This window comes from Taurulus bubalis (genome assembly GCF_910589615.1).
Source record: "Taurulus bubalis genome assembly, chromosome: 19".
Classification (NCBI taxonomy): Eukaryota; Metazoa; Chordata; class Actinopteri; order Perciformes; family Cottidae; genus Taurulus; species Taurulus bubalis.
Window position 1 is genome coordinate 1,552,101 of NC_136607.1, and position 18,748 is coordinate 1,570,848.

The 18,748-nt window shown below is 42.3% G+C and overlaps 1 protein-coding gene across 1 annotated transcript in view; it reads right to left on the bottom strand.

The window, feature by feature from the left end:
• Nucleotides 1-252: 252 nt before the first annotated feature.
• Nucleotides 253-18,748, bottom strand: part of mbd2 (methyl-CpG binding domain protein 2) — a 28,268-nt gene continuing 9,772 nt past the window's right edge. The window contains exons 4-7 of the mRNA XM_079235570.1: nt 14,816-14,906; nt 14,282-14,459; nt 9,002-9,129; nt 253-1,000 (exon numbers count right to left, since the gene is read on the bottom strand). Coding sequence (XP_079091696.1) covers nt 9,012-9,129; nt 14,282-14,459; nt 14,816-14,906 — 387 coding nt within the window. The 3' untranslated portion in view covers nt 253-1,000; nt 9,002-9,011. The remainder of the gene's footprint in view (nt 1,001-9,001; nt 9,130-14,281; nt 14,460-14,815; nt 14,907-18,748) is intronic.

The window sequence follows — 18,748 nt, forward strand, 5'->3', positions numbered from 1 at the left end:
GTCCAAGGAAAGAAATGAAATGAGATAAAAAAGAATGCTCAGGGGCCTTGGTGGAAGTATTTTTATCTTGGACAGAACCAGGCTGAATAGCTCCCCTTTCGTTCAGTCTTTATGCTAAGCTAGGCTAACCACACCCTGACTCGCAGACCTGAGATTCTCATCGATCTTCTCAGAAAGAAAGTAGCATTCATAAAGGTTGAGCCGTCTGCAGAAACAGTCAGCGCAACTTAAAGGAACACCGACAAACAACGCTGAATATAATCATTTATTTACTCCAGTCCAAGAAATGTACACATAAGTTCTCTCAAGGTATAAAATTTGTCTTAAATAAGCAATTGTTCTATTTCATATTCATGTAAATTCTCATTATTTCATTAAAAACCCTTGAAAACGGACAACAATCTGACACCACAAACAACCAAAATCCTCAGAGAGCGGAGAAGAGTTCGTAGAGTTAGCAAAGGCCGTCCAGCAGTTTGCGATCTGACTTTGGGTTCGTTGGGCGTGGCTCTTCAGCATTTTCTTCAAAATCATTTTCATCAGCTTTATATCAAAAAGCATGAAATGTAATATCTGAATTTGAAAAGTGAGTCAAGGTAAGCACTTGTTGCAAAGTTTGTACAGATGATGAAACACAGAGAGGAGTAAAGGCTTCGGTTGTTGCTTCAGATGCTCAACGTGTTGCTGCTGTTGCTCGTTCCTGTTGCTGCAACTGTTAGCGCTGCAGCCGCCTGTTGTACTGTTGTAGGCGCAGTCGGTGTTGCTGGTGTTGTTGTTGTTGTTGATGCCATTATTATAGTTGCTGCTGTTGCTCTAGAAACAAATCACGGGACTTTCCAGAAGCCAATAGATCCTGAAAAGGGTTTCCTCAACGGGAAGGTTGAAGCAATCGCCCACCGAGACAACCGATCAGTGCAGGTGGGTTTCAGTCTGTTTTTGGTTTGTCGTCTGGCTTAAGAGGAAGATGAATATAAACCTGAGGCTGGTGAACAGAGGAACTCTGGAGAGAGAGAGAGAGAGAGAGAGAGAGAGAGAGAGAGACATGGAGTTATTGTCACAGCTCACAGTTTAGTGTTTCCACAGTGATCAAGGAAACTATTAAACCCCCTCATGTTCGCTCTATTCCTGCCTCAGCTGACTGTCTGAACGAGTGAATGAAAATCCAAACTCAACGGCTACTACCTATCTTGTTCTGGAGCTTTCAACCGCATCATTTGGAGGGTTTTCCTCCGTTGTCACTGAGATAAATCTGGTATAAAAGGTGAAAGCTCAGCTGCTATTATAAGTTCCTCCAGAGGCCTTTCAGAGCTTCAGAAGTGAACTCCATCGGCCATAAAGTTGAGAGCCCCAGATACTGTGAAGCCAGTAAGTGGACTTTGAGTTGAGATTGTTCCAGAGTGGACTTTGATTATGAAGTTCACTGAAATGAAACTGAGAATGTGAAAATGGCCTTGGTTTGGTGACATGCCAAAAAGTGCCAAAAAGTGTCCCAAAACAATACTTTTTGTATTAATACATCAACTTGTTGAATACAAACGTACTAAATGTACTAGAATGGTGTTTTACTTTCATGAAAAGCCAAACACAAGCAGGACTTGAGCCAGCATGAACACATTCATTAAGTTATCCTTTACATTTACAATAATGCGTAAAGAGCCCTATGAACATGGATTATTAAGTGCTTTTGGAATGTGAGGACATGATTGGTAAGCAGAGACTTTTTTTCTCGAGTGAGGACGTCTTTCTGGACATTTTTGTGAATGGGCAAATGTTTCAAAGTGGGGACATTTTTTGGAAGTGGGAAAAAAATTCCAAAGGGAAGATTATTTTTGGAAAGCGTGGACAACCTTTGTGAATCGGGCTCATAAGAAAGTTAGAAAAACATTTCTGAAGGGTCGTCGTGGGAAGAGGAGACGTTCTGTGAGAGTTGGGACGTTTTAAAAGGCAAACGCCGTTTTCCCCACTGAGGAATCTTTCGGACAGTGAGGACATTTTAAAGGAAGCTTTCGGACAGTGAGGACATTTTAAAGGAAGCTTTCGGACAGTGAGGTAATGTTTGCAGAGGGATATTTTGAGGGAAGTGTTCACGTTTCCTCCCTGGCCCGGACACCGCGGTCTCTAGTGGACTCAGCTCACCTGCTCCAAGTGCAACCCTAAAGTCTTACAACCTTTAGGTTTCTACTTTAACTTTTATAATCACATAAGATAAACCTGTAGTTTACCACTCCTGGTGGTCTGACCTCTTCTGTCCAAGGACCAGGTTCTGATTACATTTATGGAAAATTAGGACACGTTTTAGGGCTAGAGAGGGTCCTCTTAGTGTGTTAATGAGCACTCAGGTCTATACTGATGTCTTTTTCTAGCAGACACTGTAAGTATAATTGAGGCTCCCTGCAGAGACCTCTAAACTAAACTCCGCCTCCTACCTCCTTCCTCCATTAAAGCCAAATTGACTCGTTAAGCTTGTCTTAATAAAACCCACTCAACAAAAACAACAACGTCTCTGCCGCCTTTTTTCAGCCTCCCGCTGAACAATAAACATCAGCCTCTGGACAAGAAAAAAAGTTAAATTAATGTGGAGAGCCTCCATGCTAATCATTAGCTTCTCCATTAACCCCTCGACACCTCCTCCCTCTTGCTGCATTAATGAGGGGGGCGGGGCCACAATTAGGACCCCCGGCATGCGGAGGCCTTCTCCCTGCACAGAAGAAGGTTTTAATTATACATGTAACGGCAGAGTGAAGCGCTCACACAGCAGCACTGACACTGAATATTAACATGTGCTCCTCCTGCTGCTGCGCCTCATGGCCTTTCCTCGGCTGTCCAGCACATTCTGACTCACAGATTCCCGCCATGACGGAAATGTCACAACGAACCACTTTATATGTCTTTCCATATGTTGCCATTTTAAATCCCCCTATTTTTAGTCCCTCCTTTCCATTTTGAATAACAAATGACATATCAGTCCCTCCATTTCATTTTAATTCCTCAATTGCAATCAAAAGCTCTTCCAGTTGTTCCCATTAGGATCCTATGTTGTGCCATTTTAAATTGTCCCCTTTTCTATTTTACATCTTTATTATGTGATTTGAATTTAAAATGTGCTGTTTTTCTTCAATTCTGATTATTTCATTGTATAATTTTTGCCCGTCCATTTGTTACTATTTTGAATCCTTCATTGTGCCATTTTAGTCCCGCTTTTTCCACAAAGAGTCACTTTATTTCTGTTTTAAATATTCCATTTGACAATTTGAGGGGCGGCTGGAGTTCACGGTTCGATCCCCGGTCTTCCCGTGTCGACGTGTCCTTGAGCAAGACACTGAACCCACAGCTGCTCCCTGCAGAAACCTATTTCAAGTATATGTAATATGACAAACAAATAAAGTCCAAACATTTTGATTAGCTCATTCTTTCCATTGTGAATCCCTTAGTGTTCCATTGTGAACCCCTTAGTGTTCCATTGTGAACCCCTTAGTGTTCCATTGTGAATCCCTTAGTGTTTCATTGTGAATCCCTTAGTGTTCCATTGTGAACCCCTTAGTGTTCCATTGTGAATCCCTTAGTGTTCCATTGTGAACCCCTTAGTGTTCCATTGTGAATCCCTTAGTGTTTCATTGTGAATCCCTTAGTGTTTCATTGTGAACCCCTTAGTGTTTCATTGTGAACCCCTTAGTGTTCCATTGTGAACCCCTTAGTGTTCCATTGTGAATCCCTTAGTGTTCCATTGTGAATCCCTTAGTGTTCCATTGTGAATCCCTTAGTGTTCCATTGTGAATCCCTTAGTGTTCCACTACTAGAATGCAAGTGTTGCTAAATCCAGAAAATCAGACTACAGGATAAACTCTTTGTTTCATTGTTTTACTGTTTCAGCATATTAATGTGTCCGTATCTGAACGTGTTTCAGAATGTTCTTGTTTCAGTCTGATAATCCTCAGCTCAGTCTTAATTACTCCCCAATAATTAGAAAATCCTGATAATCTGCCGCTTAATCGAGGCTATTCAGCTGACTGACAGCGCGCGCGCACGTGCACACACACACACACACACACACACACACACACACACACACACACACACACAAGTTATCAGCCTTGTGAATGACTTTGAAGCAGATAATTCTCTGTGTCTCAACATCCACTAATTACCAGCAGCTGAAAAAATGCTGCAAGAGTCTGAATCAGCTCCTCTGGAAATTACAAGACACACACACACACACACACACACACACACACACACACACACACACACACACACACACACACACACACACAGTCTGTTCTCAGTCAGCAGTGTGTGGATCTTTCGTCTCGATCAGATAAAAACACCAGTCTGCTCATTTAAAGGAACAGTGCATCATGTAGTGAAATCCATATTGTCATCCGCAGAGTCCGATGAGCGGATTGGATATTAATTTCATTTCTGTGTTTGTCCGAGCAAACAGGAGAGTGGTGTTTGGACTGAACATTTTATTTCCCTTTTTACACTCATCTCCAGCCACAGAATGTACACAGATTAAATGATGAATGTATTTCATACGTAAATAAATAACAAAAAAGGTGAATTCAAGAGTCTACAACCATGCTAATGGCTCTGGTGAGGCTGTATTTACACACTGTGGTGGTCTACAGAGCACTGTGGTGGTCTACAGAGTCACTGTGGTGGTCTGCAGAGCCACTGTGGTGGTCTACAGAGTCACTGTGGTAGTCTACAGAGCTGTGGTCTACAGAGTCACTGTGGTGGTCTACAGAGTCACTGTGGTGGTCTACAGAGTCACTGTGGTGGTCTACAGAGCCACTGTGGTGGTCTACAGAGCCACTGTGGTGGTCTACAGAGCTGTGGTCTACAGAGTCACTGTGGTGGTCTACAGAGCTGTGGTCTACAGAGTCACTGTGGTGGTCTACAGAGTCACTGTGGTGGTCTGCAGAGCTGTGGTCTACAGAGTCACTGTGGTGGTCTACAGAGCCACTGTGGTGGTCTACAGAGCCACTGTGGTCTACAGAGCCACTGTGGTGGTCTACAGAGCCACTGTGGTGGTCTGCAGAGGTGCATTGCCCGTCCATTTCTGTTCAGCATGTGTATGTCGTTAGGTTACAGGAAACATCCTGTTGTCCAAGTTATGTTTGAAGTTATATAAAAACAGCGTCTCCTTGTTTGTCCACCGAAACAACAAGTTTATTTTTGAACTTTTTCTTACATTTAAAGCATAAAAAACTAAATCCAGCGTCGTGCTGCTGCGACTGAAAGGTCTGAACGCTTCTATGGAAAGAAACTGGAACAACAAAGTAATGCTGTGGGACGCGCTTCCACTTCCTGTTTGGTTCCTGCAGAGTAAGCAGTGCTGGTGTGGGACTGCCGCCTACTGTACCATGCATCCAAGACCGAGGAGGAAGATGAAGAAGAGGAGGAAGGGGAGGAGGAGGAGGAAGACAGCAACTCAGCCATAAACCCAACATAAATAAATTAGCAAGAAGCAGCACTAACAGTCAGTGCAGCAGGAAGCGAGCGGAACAGTCTGAGGTTTCTGCAAAGATTTTAAATGATTGTTTCAACAGCTGGAAAGCAGCCTGGGAGACACACACACACACACACTCTCTCTCACACACACACACACACACTGGCTGGCCGCTGCCCTCTCTCTCTCTGGTCCAGCTATGAAAAGCCATTAGTAATCACTCCTCGACTCTCAGCGGCTCTTTTTGCCCAAACGACTTCCATCCAGCCAATCTGCATAAATCTGCATTAATGGACGATTTTCCCTCCGCAGAAAACAAATGTGCTTTAAAAGGAGAAAAAAAAGAAAGAATAACGCCTCCTTATCTGTCGGCTTTTAGAGGAAACATCAGAGAGCAGGGACGCACACACCATCCATCACACACACACACACACAGACACACACAGACACACACACACACACACACACCATTGCAGCTTCTATTAACAACCGATAAATCACGACAGACGCATCCCTACAGCAACACTCACAAAGGAAACATAACGTGAGTGGTGAACACTCTTCTTGTGTCGTTTTCACACAACACTTTCCACGCGGCGAGATTTCATACAAAGTCAAATAATCAAAGTCAAAGTGAAGACGTGAAGCGACGGCAGGGAGGGGAACGACCAACGAACGACCAGCGGCCCCATGTGGTGTCAGCAAAACCCCGGAGGCCGTATTTACGCCTATTTGACGTTATTTTGAGCCACTAAATGTGGGTATAGCATAGCATGTAGCATAGCATATAGCATAGCATCGCACCGATCAGTCAGAACAAGCATTTAAAAGCTCTTTGCTTGTCGTCTTGCGGTTAGAACGCACACAGCATCAATTCAGACTTTTTACAGAAAGTTATCATTTCACAGTCATTTCAGCGTCTTATTCATCAGTTATCAATTAACACAGCAAAAATAATAAAAAATATATGTGTTTGCATTGCTCGAAGTGTAATCCATTACCACAACCTTCCATCGACGCTGCTGATTGGTCACACAGGTTCATCCTCTGGGGAACACAATGTCAGGCGACTAATGAACTAAAAAGAAGCTTCTTCACTTATTTATTTTCAGATCAGTGTCAAGGACACGTCAGCAGATGAACGAGTGAGTCCTCCAGTTGTGATGAGGAGCCCAGTGAGAACGAGGAGGATTTGTTTAGCTCTATGGATTTATGTGTAATCACTTAAGGAACATTTGACCCATGACCTTCCCTTCGTCTCCACCAGGGGGAGCTGCACGATCTGGACCGACTGAATCAGAGCCGGAGACTTCTCTCCTTTCTCTGGGAGAAGAAACGGAAAGTCTCTCAAACTCTGCTGCGCAACATTTTTACACTGAAAGTCGTCTCTGGTCTGCTGTCTGGCCTGTTGCTACGGCGACCTGACCTGGATAAGCAGCTGGGATGATGGATGGATGTGTGAACTTCTGAAAGTAAATGTTTTTTAATTTGGTTTTGTTTACAGGCTGTGCAGAGTGAAATACAACCAATAACCAAACAAACTGTAATATAACACACACACATATCACATTAACCATTAACACACACTCCAACAACAAGCCCACGGCCCATCAATCACACTCACACAAACACACATACACACACACACACACACACACACACACACACACACAAAGTCGGCTGCATGGCTGAGTTTCAATCAGACGCCAAGAATCCCATCAGCATTCACAACAAGTCTCTCACACACACACACACACACACACACACACACACACACACACACACACACACACACACACACAGGGAGAGAGAGAGAGAGAGGGAAAGAGGAAGAGAGACTTTCTTCAAGTTCAAACTGCAGAGAGTCACTCCTTTCTTGTTAGAAGTACTTCAGTAGTAGTACTTGAGTATTATTCAGTTACTAATGTTGTACTTATGTACTGAATAGTTCAGTTAATTACTTTTCAGTTTCTTTGGTAGTTCTTTTGTTTCATCACATTTAGCTGTCGAGTAGTTAACAATAGTTTAGGTGTGAGGAAGTATTCAGTATTTTAATAGTTCAGTATTTAAGTACTGTGGTGGATTAGTAGTTTAGTAGTTCAGTAATTAAACACATTAGTTTAGTAGTTCAGTAATGAAACACATTAGTTTAGTAGTTCAGTAATTAAACACATTACTTTAGTAGTTCAGTAATTAAACACATTAGTTTAGTAGTTCAGTAATTAAACACATTAGTTTAGTAGTTCAGTAATTAAACACATTAGTTTAGTAGTTCAGTAATTAAACACATTACTTTAGTAGTTCAGTAATTAAACACATTAGTTTAGTAGTTCAGTAATTAAACACATTAGTTTAGTAGTTCAGTAATTAAACACATTAGTTTAGTAGTTCAGTAATTAAACACATTACTTTAGTAGTTCAGTAATTAAACACATTAGTTTAGTAGTTCAGTAATTAAACACATTAGTTTAGTAGTTCAGTAATGAAACACATTAGTTTAGTAGTTCAGTAATTAAACACATTAGTTTAGTAGTTCAGTAATTAAACACATTAGTTTAGTAGTTCAGTAATTAAACACATTAGTTTAGTAGTTCAGTAATTAAACACATTAGTTTAGTAGTTCAGTAATTAAACACATTAGTTTAGTAGTTCAGTAATTAAACACATTAGTTGTTTAGTAGTTCAGTAATGAAACACATTAGTTTAGTAGTTCAGTAATGAAACACATTAGTTGTTCAGTAGTTCCATATTTTAGTAGCCAAGTAGTTTGGTAGTTTGGTAGTTTACTAGTTGAGCAGTAACCGAAGGAGTTACTAGGTAAAGTACTACGACACACTTAAACCAGCACGTCTGAGACTAACGCGGCGGCCATGTTTGGTTTCACCACGGAGACGTGTAGTCTACCCTAACATGAACATAAACATAAACATATACTTATGTTCTTTTTCTGTGAGCAATCTGTGAAACACACTATTAATGATTCAGTTTAGTGAAAAGGTTTATGACTAAAAAAATAACTTTAATCACCAAACAACAAACAACAAGGTGAATAGGTTTTGACAAACATTATGATTATGATTAATAATTATTCAATATATATATATATATATACATATACATATATGTATATATATGTATATATATATATTACAGTGTTTGTTGAACAGACTTTACAGCACCTCCTCCCCTCACTGGGACATTTCTCTCGACATATTCTGTTTCTGACCGATGACCACATCGTATCCTACAGCAGGTTGTGTTACTATTATAATATAATATTCGTGCCAATCCTATTTGCAGCTCATCTACACATTTGAGAAAGGGTCTTCAACACTTTTAATATATTCAACTTATATTCAACACATGCTGGGCACTGTTATACTTTTTTATGTTTTAAAATCTCATTAAACTTCTCAACAGTAAAACAGATCTGACTCAGACAGTTCAAGAAGAGGAGAGACTGAACCTCTGCTTTAAAGAACATGAGACACTGGTATTATCTATGCTGCTCATTAGAGACACGGTTATTAATACCAGCTGCAGCCTCACCTGTCCGTCTTCAGGCCGTCTCTCCCTCCAGAAGCTCTCGGGTGTTCTCGGCGGCCCGCGCCAACCCGTCAGCCATGAGGGCGTCTTCCAGACTCCTCCTGGCCCGGTACACCTTCAACTCCTGCTCCCTGCACACACACACACACATGCACATGCACACACACACACACACACACACACACACACACACACACACACACACACACACACACACACACACAGGGTGTTACTATGGCTCCTCTTCCTGCTCCTGATAGATCAGATCTTGCTGAACATAAAGACTGAACAGTGAAACAGAAGCTTCACAGGAAGCAGGAACATGGTGGACTGACCCTCAAACTCCAGAGGGAGCCACAGAAACACAACAATGACGCTGAAATGCTGTCAACATACTTTAATGTACTTTTGGCCCGAGGCGGTTTTTCCTCCAGTAAAATGAAATGTTATCCGACAGCAAACAATGATATTTGGGACAAAAAGGCTTCCCCAACTTTGTGTTTGACCCTCACCCGTTTAAAGTGACAGTGCATGATAGTGTGCACAAAGTCGGTCCGTAGAAACATGTATTTTTCTGGATGGGAGAAGGTCCCTGCAGCCCGGCTCTCACCGGCCTCAAACCAACGTTGGCTGAACAGCAGCCCCTGTGGCCACAAGGTGCAACTGCAGGACACCATGTGGCACACAGTGTGTTGTATTGTTTCACTGTGTGATAAAACCATTGAAATACCTGTGACACTCAAAGCTACTGGAACAGAAGAGAAGCGTATTGTAGTTCGAAAACCGGCTCAGATGTCAGTGACACAGCAATATAAATATATATATTTTGTATCTGCTAACACTAGCTAACGTTAGCCACCATAAGCTAAACCCTGTCTGTCTCTGTAGCAGTGACACAGCAATATAAATATATATATATATATATATATATATATATATATATATAAAATCTGCAAACACTAGCTAACGTTAGCCCCCAAAAGCTAAACCCTGTGTCTGCAGCACCCAGTCTGAAGTATTGGGTGTTTCGTGTGCACACACTTCTGGAGTGTTTTGCTCTGGATGTGTTTGTTGGTGACATCACCGCCCTGAGGCTCCACCACTACTGGACCAGAAACACAAACGTAATGAGGAAGCCAGTTGACCTCAGTGAGTAAGAGCGTGTGAGGAAGGTCGGCAGGTCGCGGTGAACTCTTTACAGTTATGAGAGTTTGTTTCTCTTCTATCACACCGACCGCCTCGTGTCCAAACAACTACAGACATGAAGAAACACGACAGACAGATTAATAAACAGCCAGAGGTACAACACCATCAAAGAAGGGACGCTTTAAAGATAAATTCAGAAAAAATTATGCAGTTCAATATTTAAAAGATGCTAAGAGGAATGCTAAGATATAAAAAAAATGAATAATACAAAAATAGATGAGAAATAGAGATTGATGTAGCAGAGGAGATAGAGGAAATAAGAGTAAGAGAGGGAGGAGGGAGAGGAGAGGAATGAGAGCGATTTAGGATGACAAGCACATTCAACTGAGGAGAGAGAGGAGGGAAGAGGGAGAGAATTGGAAATTAATGGAGGGGAGAGATAAGAAAAGAAGGAGGAGAAGAAGAGGGAGGGATGGGAAATAAGAGGAGAGGAGCGACAGGGAGGAAGATCAGGAGGGGTGAAATGGAAAGGGAGAGAAAGATTGGGAAATGGAAAAAACAAAGGGTGGAAAAAGACTAGAATGCATTGTTGGAGGGAAGAGGATGATGAGGATGGAGGGAAATATTCAAGAAAGTAAGGGATGAATGAAATCAATGAAAGAAAAACATAGGGAAGAAGGAAAGGAAATGACAGGAGGAAAGGTGAAAAGAAATGACTAAAGAGAGGATGGACGTCATACAGAGGGAGAGGAGGAGATATTAAATGTGTGGAAGAAAGGAAATGACGATAAAGGAATAAGATAAGGAAAGAGGGAAGGAAGGAAATAATGGAAGAGAAGGTAAAAGGAAGGGAGGAATAAATAAGGAGATAAGAAAACGTAAAAGGGCTCTGAGAAGGATGGAGGGAAGCAGTGAAAGAGGAAGAAAGGCGAGGAGGGATAGAAGAAAATGGAAGGGGGAAGGAGGAAAAAAGAGAGAGTGAAGAAGGAGATAAGGAATATAAGGAGGGACCGAAGAGGACAGCGAGTACGGAGTGATGTATCCCAGTGATTCTGCTGGAATGGCTTCGGCCAGCTGTTCTCTGCTCTGTTTTCAACTGGACACACACACACACACACACACACACACACACACGGTCGGTGTGTGTGTCTCCACAGTGCCCCCTCCTGTCAGGTTGCAGTAACTGTATGTGGTTTACAGGGACTCTGATCTGAGGACTGATTTTCTTATTCTCATCCCTTTTTTTTTTAAGTATTCAAGCATTTATATATTTTCTTGGAATATAATATAATAAGATAATTGTCACAACAATCGTAGAGTATTTGCACGTCCCACGGCTAAAAATGAAAGTGAATACAGGAAGCTTGAAACTTGACAGTCCGATTCCTCCCAGCTGTACAAAAGAAAAAACGTCATCTTTCTTCCATCAATCATTCATCCATTTTCAGATTGACTTCCTCGCTTCACGCAGCCGTTGGTTTCAGTTCATTTCTCGCACTATAGTGGGTTCCAGACTCAGCCTGAACCCTCGTGTGTTGAAGTGTCTTTGAATGGAAACACGACAAAAAGAGACGTCTCAGCGTCACCAGCCAGCGAGCAGCACTGAGGCTTTAGAATGTGTGTGAAAAGCATTCTTACTTCCTTTAGTCAGACACATCGGCACCTTTTGAGTTGATCTACACGCCAGCAGACAGAGGAACTCTCTTCGCTTCACACTCCACCCCGATGTCTTCTTGTACATGCAGTATATTCAGTATATTCAGAACAATTGTTGGAGGACGTCTGTCATTGCTAACAACGGCTCCACCGTCATTGTTGTGCAATGTGGGAAATCAAGACAGTTTTAATATAAAACGTTGTATTATACAGTCTTTAACTCAGTGGCTGTGAATCTAAAAAGCAAAAAAAGAAAGTAGTGCTACAATCTGTTACTTTTTTGTCCCCTTCTTCCATCAGCCACCAGTGGGAATCTATCTGGAAGCTGATTGGATGGTGGAGGTAAATGTGACCTGTAGCTAATGTGCTAATTGGATGATCAGATTCAGATGACGGCTGATTTGGCAGCAGCTGTTCGGTCCACCTGGACCTTATTCTGAATCCCCCAGCGGGACTGCTTTTCTTCCTCCTCCTCCTCCTCCTCCTCCTCCATCTCCATGCTTCAATACTCCTCATCTCTCATCGCCCATCCTCCTCTCTCACTCTCCAACTTATTACTCCCACTACCCAGCATGCATCAGTAATCTGCACTCATGGAATCGGTCTGCGACCGGATGAGGGAGTCGCCGGCTTCACCCTTCAGGGTTTTGTCAGACAAAAAATAAGAGATGTAGTTTTTCCCAGCTGACGCGTGTCTGTGATACTAAAGCTGTTTGTTTCTTTACACACAACATCGCTCTGCTCACTCATCTCACCACTTTTAAAATAACACTTTCACATTTCACAATGATAGCTCTTTATCCAAAACAAAAAAAGGCCATCTTAAGAGTAATGACACTTAGTAACATCAGAGCCGTTAACGTCCCGAATACTTCAACAGAAATGCATAAACTGCTCACAAAGACTGTCTAACCATCCATTGGCTGTGTGTAAAGAACGGGATGACGGCCTCGGCATCAGCCGCTCAGCTGGTATACTTCCGGCTGAAATCAATCTCCTCTCTGTGATTGGCCGGCGGTGCACGGGAGACGTTGAGGCGTTGCTCGGCCTTGGTGGACAGGAGCGCCCTGAACACACGGACAGCCAAAGGTATGAGGCGAAAACAACCACAAAATAAAACAGAAAAGGGCAAAATAAACAACAAAGGATAACGCTTTGTGGGGCTTAAGGCCTCGGACACATTTGTTGAAGCCGGTGTTGAGTTAGCGATACGGCAGTTCTGCTGCTGCTGCTACATTGGGGATTGTAATAGTGCGTCAGGGCTGTGATGATTTAACCACGCTCCTGAGTCGTGTCGACCAATCACGTTCAAGCAGGCTTTGGCTGAATGCAGGCGTGAACAGTGTGGGGAGACAAAGAGGAAGTGGTTTCGCACTTTGTTGCTTTAAAATGAGCTCGTTGCTAAGAGAGCAAGTGAGCAGGAAGTAAGGAAAGGAGGTCTCAGATATGTGCTGCGATGTTACTTTGCTAAACTGAGGCCACGCGTCAATCTAGTCTTCTGACCATTTAAAGCTCTTCAACACTATGTCATCATTCACCCATTCATACACTGATGGGAGGAGCTACGATGTAAGGTGCCACCTGTCCATCAGGAGTATCTAACATTCACAGACCGGAGGCAATGGGGTTAAGTGTCTCGCCCAAGGACACATCGACGTGGACGAGAGGAGCCGGGGATCGAACCCCCAGTCCTCTGATTGAAGGACGACCTGCTCTACCACCCTCAAGAGGAGCTTCCTAAATGCTAAAGCATGGCAGCAGCAGCATGACTCAGTGATGAGTCTGTACTGTCAGTAACGCAGAAACCATAAACAGCCCACGCTGGTCAGACCAGACCAATTACAGCCTGCGGCAGCCAAACCTGAGCGTATTGAATTTAATTGAAAAAGATGGTTCTTTCTTCTCTCATAAGTGACATCGTCTCTTATGACATCGTCTCTTTAACAGGTCAAACATTTAAGAAACTATGAGCTCAAAGGACACGTGATGCAACGTGATGAAATGTGGCATGAATCAGTGAAGATTTCCCCAGATCACAATGCACCTCGCAAAGGCTCAAGTTTCACAGCAGGGAACCCGCTTACTGCTGTAATCCTCTCCGAAAAACAACAGCGAAAGACATACAACCTGTTCTTTCATGTCCAAAAAAAGAAAGACGCTTAGCAGCAACACAATGAACAGAGTTAGTGGCCAGAGGGGCAGCATCCGGAGCCACGTTAGCCAAGTATGAGTGCACTTCCCGAAATATCCCTTGGAAGTGTGAGTCAGACTGAATCTCCAGATACGATCATCATGTCCGTGTGTTCAGATTGGAGCGACTCCAAGAAGAGCACCTTTCGACTCCCGTTGGGGCGATTGGACACGGCCAGGTTCTACAGCGTCGATGTGTGGGGAGGAGCTACTGAACTACTGTAACTAACACATTCTGTGTGGACCACAGTGCAAAAGAGAACTAGACAAGAAGAAGGCGGCGCCCCTCACCGGATCTCTTCGTCGGTGACGGTGAAGGCCCTGCAGAGCGGCTGGGACGTGTTGAGCCAGATGGCCGGGTTCTTCTCGGCCGCCGCGGTTGTCTGCCCGGTTATCGGAGTGGAGCTCATGTGCAGGGCGCTGGCGATGGCCGACAGCAGGGTGTCACCGCTGGAGTCCGGACCGACGCCTGCAGAGAGAGAGAGGGAGAGGTCAGAGGTCGGGAGCACTCAACAAAGTCACGACTGTTTGTGTCCTGGCTCCTCAATGGTGGAATGAGACATCAGGAAGTCTCTACAGCTTCCGTCACAAACTAAAAACACATCTTTTTCGACTACACCTTGAATGAGGAAAGTAGCACCTAGTAGCACTTTAGTAGCACTTAAATGTCTCTTGCTGATAGCACTTTGTAGTTTAACTTTATTGAAGAAATTGTACGTTCTTGATTCTTGTTGTTCTGAGTTTGTCCTCATGGCTGAATGCACTTACTGTAAGTCGCTTTGGATGAAAGCGTCAGCTAAATGAAATGTGATGACGGAGACTTACCCTGCAGGCCTTTGGGCAGGTCCATGGTGCGCAGGACTTCCTCCGTGACGTCTGACGGCTGCAGGCCTTTCAACCTCCTCTCCCAGAACAGCTGCAGGCAGACAGACGGCAGACAGTTGAGAACCAGCGCTGCAGCTCAGTTCCCTTCCCTGTTTCCTGATGACGTCTGCTGCCGCGTTCAGACTCTGTTGACGCCAACCAAACACTTCCTGCCGCTGCTTCACATTAAGAGCGTTCTTTTCACAAATGGTAACCACTTCAAGGCTTTTACTGTGAAGCAGCTATAGAAAGTTTTTCCAGTGGATCAGTTTTAAGGATGAACCGGAATCAGAATACAACCACAACCCGTTACTGACAGAGTCAACCCAACAATACTGAAGACTTCCAGGAAGTGGCTTCAACTCACATGTTACTCGCATGAGCTGACATGCATCTCCTCAAAAATGCAACAACGCGTTTAGGCAACAGCAGTAATGGCGTCGTGGGAATAGCGAGCTCTGTGATTGGTCAGCTGGGGTCTGCATGAGTCACGCTGTGGCGCTCCAGGTTCCCTCTGGCGTCACTTTGAGACGTGTGAGGGGCTCAATGATAATGAACTTCCAGGGGTGGCTTACTTAGTTTTAGATGCACATAACTGCTTGGTTAGGTTTAGGAAAAGATCGTGGTTTGGATTCAAATAAGTGTCTGTCACATAAAATAAGTATGTTTTGTTAACGGGCTTAATGAAGTACGCAAGTTACGTAACAAACTAAGATAAAATAAGTCAACGTTGACTTGGTTTCACTCCGGACAAGAACAGCCTCCGTGTCCCTCCTCATGGCGCGGCGGCTCTGAGCGTCTAATAATGGCGCTGTGGGCGGGGTCACATCGCACCGAGCGGCGGTTGGTAGCGAGATCAGGTCGCTCGTACAAATGAATGGACCTAAATATGGCTGCCAAACATTCATATCACAGTATTTTGTAAGATTCTGGCGGTTTCACGATATATCACATTTTTTCGAGTAATCACATCGCAGGAAGAGACAGACTGGAATAGTCTGTCTCTTCCTGCGATGGAGTTTCTTCTTGGTGTGATAGTGGGTGAGCTTTACCCAGCATGCAGTTCAGCGGTGTAATTTTATAAATGTAGGTATAACATGACTAAAGTTATAACATGACTAAAGTTATAACCATGACTAAAGTTAAACATGACTAAAGTTATAACCATCACTAAAGTTATAACCATGACTAAAGTTACAACATGACTAAAGTTATAACCATCACTAAAGTTATAACATGACTAAAGTTATAACCATCACTAAAGTTATAACCATGACTAAAGTTACAACATGACTAAAGTTATAACCATCACTAAAGTTATAACCATGACTAAAGTTACAACATGACTAAAGTTATAACCATCACTAAAGTTATAACATGACTAAAGTTATAACATGACTAAAGTTATAACATGACTAAAGTTAGAACCATGACTAAAGTTATAACATGACTAAAGTTATAACATGACTGAAGTTATAACATGACTAAAGTTACAACATGACTAAAGTTACAACATGACTAAAGTTATAACCATGACTAAAGTTACAACATGACTAAAGTTACAACATGACTAAAGTTAGAACCATGACTAAAGTTACAACATGACTAAAGTTATAACATGACTAAAGTTATAACATGACTAAAGTTAGAACATGACTGAAGTTATAACATGACTAAAGTTAGAACATGACTAAAGTTAGAACATGACTAAAGTTATAACCATGACTAAAGTTAGAACATGCCTAAAGTTACAACATGACTAAAGCTAGAACATGACTAAAGTTAGAACCATGACTAAAGCTATAATATGACTAAAGTTAGAACCATGACTAAAGCTATAACATGACTAAAGTTAGAACCATGACTAAAGTTATAACATGACTAAAGTTATAACCATCACTAAAGTTATAACCATGACTAAAGTTACAACATGACTGAAGTTATAACCATCACTAAAGTTATAACCATGACTAAAGTTATAACATGACTAAAGTTAGAACATGACTAAAGTTAGAACATGACTAAAGTTAGAACCATGACTAAAGTTATAACATGACTGAAGTTATAACATGACTAAAGTTAGAACATGACTAAAGTTAGAACATGACTAAAGTTATAACATGACTGAAGTTATAACATGACTAAAGTTATAACATGACTAAAGTTAGAACATGACTAAAGTTATAACCATGACTAAAGTTACAACATGACTAAAGTTACAACATGACTAAAGTTAGAACCATGACTAAAGTTACAACATGACTAAAGTTATAACATGACTAAAGTTATAACCATGACTAAAGTTATAACATGACTAAAGTTAGAACATGACTAAAGTTAGAACATGACTAAAGTTATAACCATGACTAAAGTTATAACCATGACTAAAGTTATAACATGACTAAAGTTACAACATGACTAAAGTTATAACATGACTAAAGTTATAACCATGACTAAAGTTAGAACATGACTAAAGTTAGAACATGACTAAAGTTATAACCATGACTAAAGTTATAACCATGACTAAAGTTATAACATGACTAAAGTTAGAACATGACTAAAGTTAGAACATGACTAAAGTTATAACCATGACTAAAGTTATAACATGACTAAAGTTAGAACCATGACTAAAGTTAGAACTATGACTAAAGTTAGAACATGACTAAAGTTAGAACCATGACTAAAGTTAGAACATGACTAAAGTTATAACCATGACTAAAGTTAGAACATGACTAAAGTTAGAACCATGACTAAAGTTAGAACATGACTAAAGGTAGAACCATGACTAAAGTTAGAACCATGATGGTAAGTAGCTCAGACCGCTGCTCCCTCAGCGGTGAACATTACATTTTGCTGTCTGCCAAAGAGCCACAACAGTTGTTACGGCTATGCACCGGTATAACGTTATATGAAAAATCCATACCATATGGAAATTTGAAACCGGTATACCGCACAGACCTAGACCCAAACACAGCTACTAAACACAGCTACTGCACCTCCCGTTGAGTCACGGGACAAAGTGAACTCATGTTATGATGTCGCTGTGTATCACACAATGAATGAAGGACTGTGGGAGTAGAAGTACAACACAGCACAGCCTGATCGTGTACAACACTTGTCCCTGGGGCGAAATAATTATAGTTACGGTATGAAAGAAATGTTGCTCCATTGATTTGCCGGAGCAGTCGGAGTGACAAACAGTTCGGGTTAGAAGGTTAAGGCTTTCCACCTGGTACTTTAAAAAATAACAGCTTTACTACGTATACTAACCTGTACTGTTTAACAACTACGATATGACACTATATGTGTACTCGAATAATAAAAACACGTCAAAGAACAACTGATGAGATCTATCTCCTTCATGTATTCCCCAATATGCTTCTTCCTCTCCTCCTTCACAACATCAAACTCCTCCTCCTCCCATCTTCTCTCTCTCCTCCTCCTCCTCCTCCTCCTCACATATTCTCTCTCTCCTCCTCCTCCTCCTCCTCCTCCCATATTCTCTCTCCTCCTCCTTCTCCTCATCCTCCCATCTTTTCTCTCCTCCTCCTCCCATTTTCTCTCTCCTCCTCCTACTCCTCCCATCTTCTCTGTCTCCTCCTCCTCCTCCTCCCATTTTCTTTTTCCTCCTCCTCCTCCTGCCCCATCTTCTCTCTCTCCTCCTCCTCCGTCCATATTCTCTCTCTCTCTTCTCCTCCTCCCATCATCTCTCTCCTCCTCCCTTCTTCTCTCTCTCCAGCTTCTCTCTCTCCTCCTCCTCCGTCCATATTCTCTCTCTCTCTCTCTCTCCTCCTCCTCTTCCCATCATCTCTCTCCTCCTCCCATCTTCTCTCTCTCCATCTTCTCTCTCTCCTCCTCCTCCGTCCATATTCTCTCTCTCTCTCTCTCTCTCTT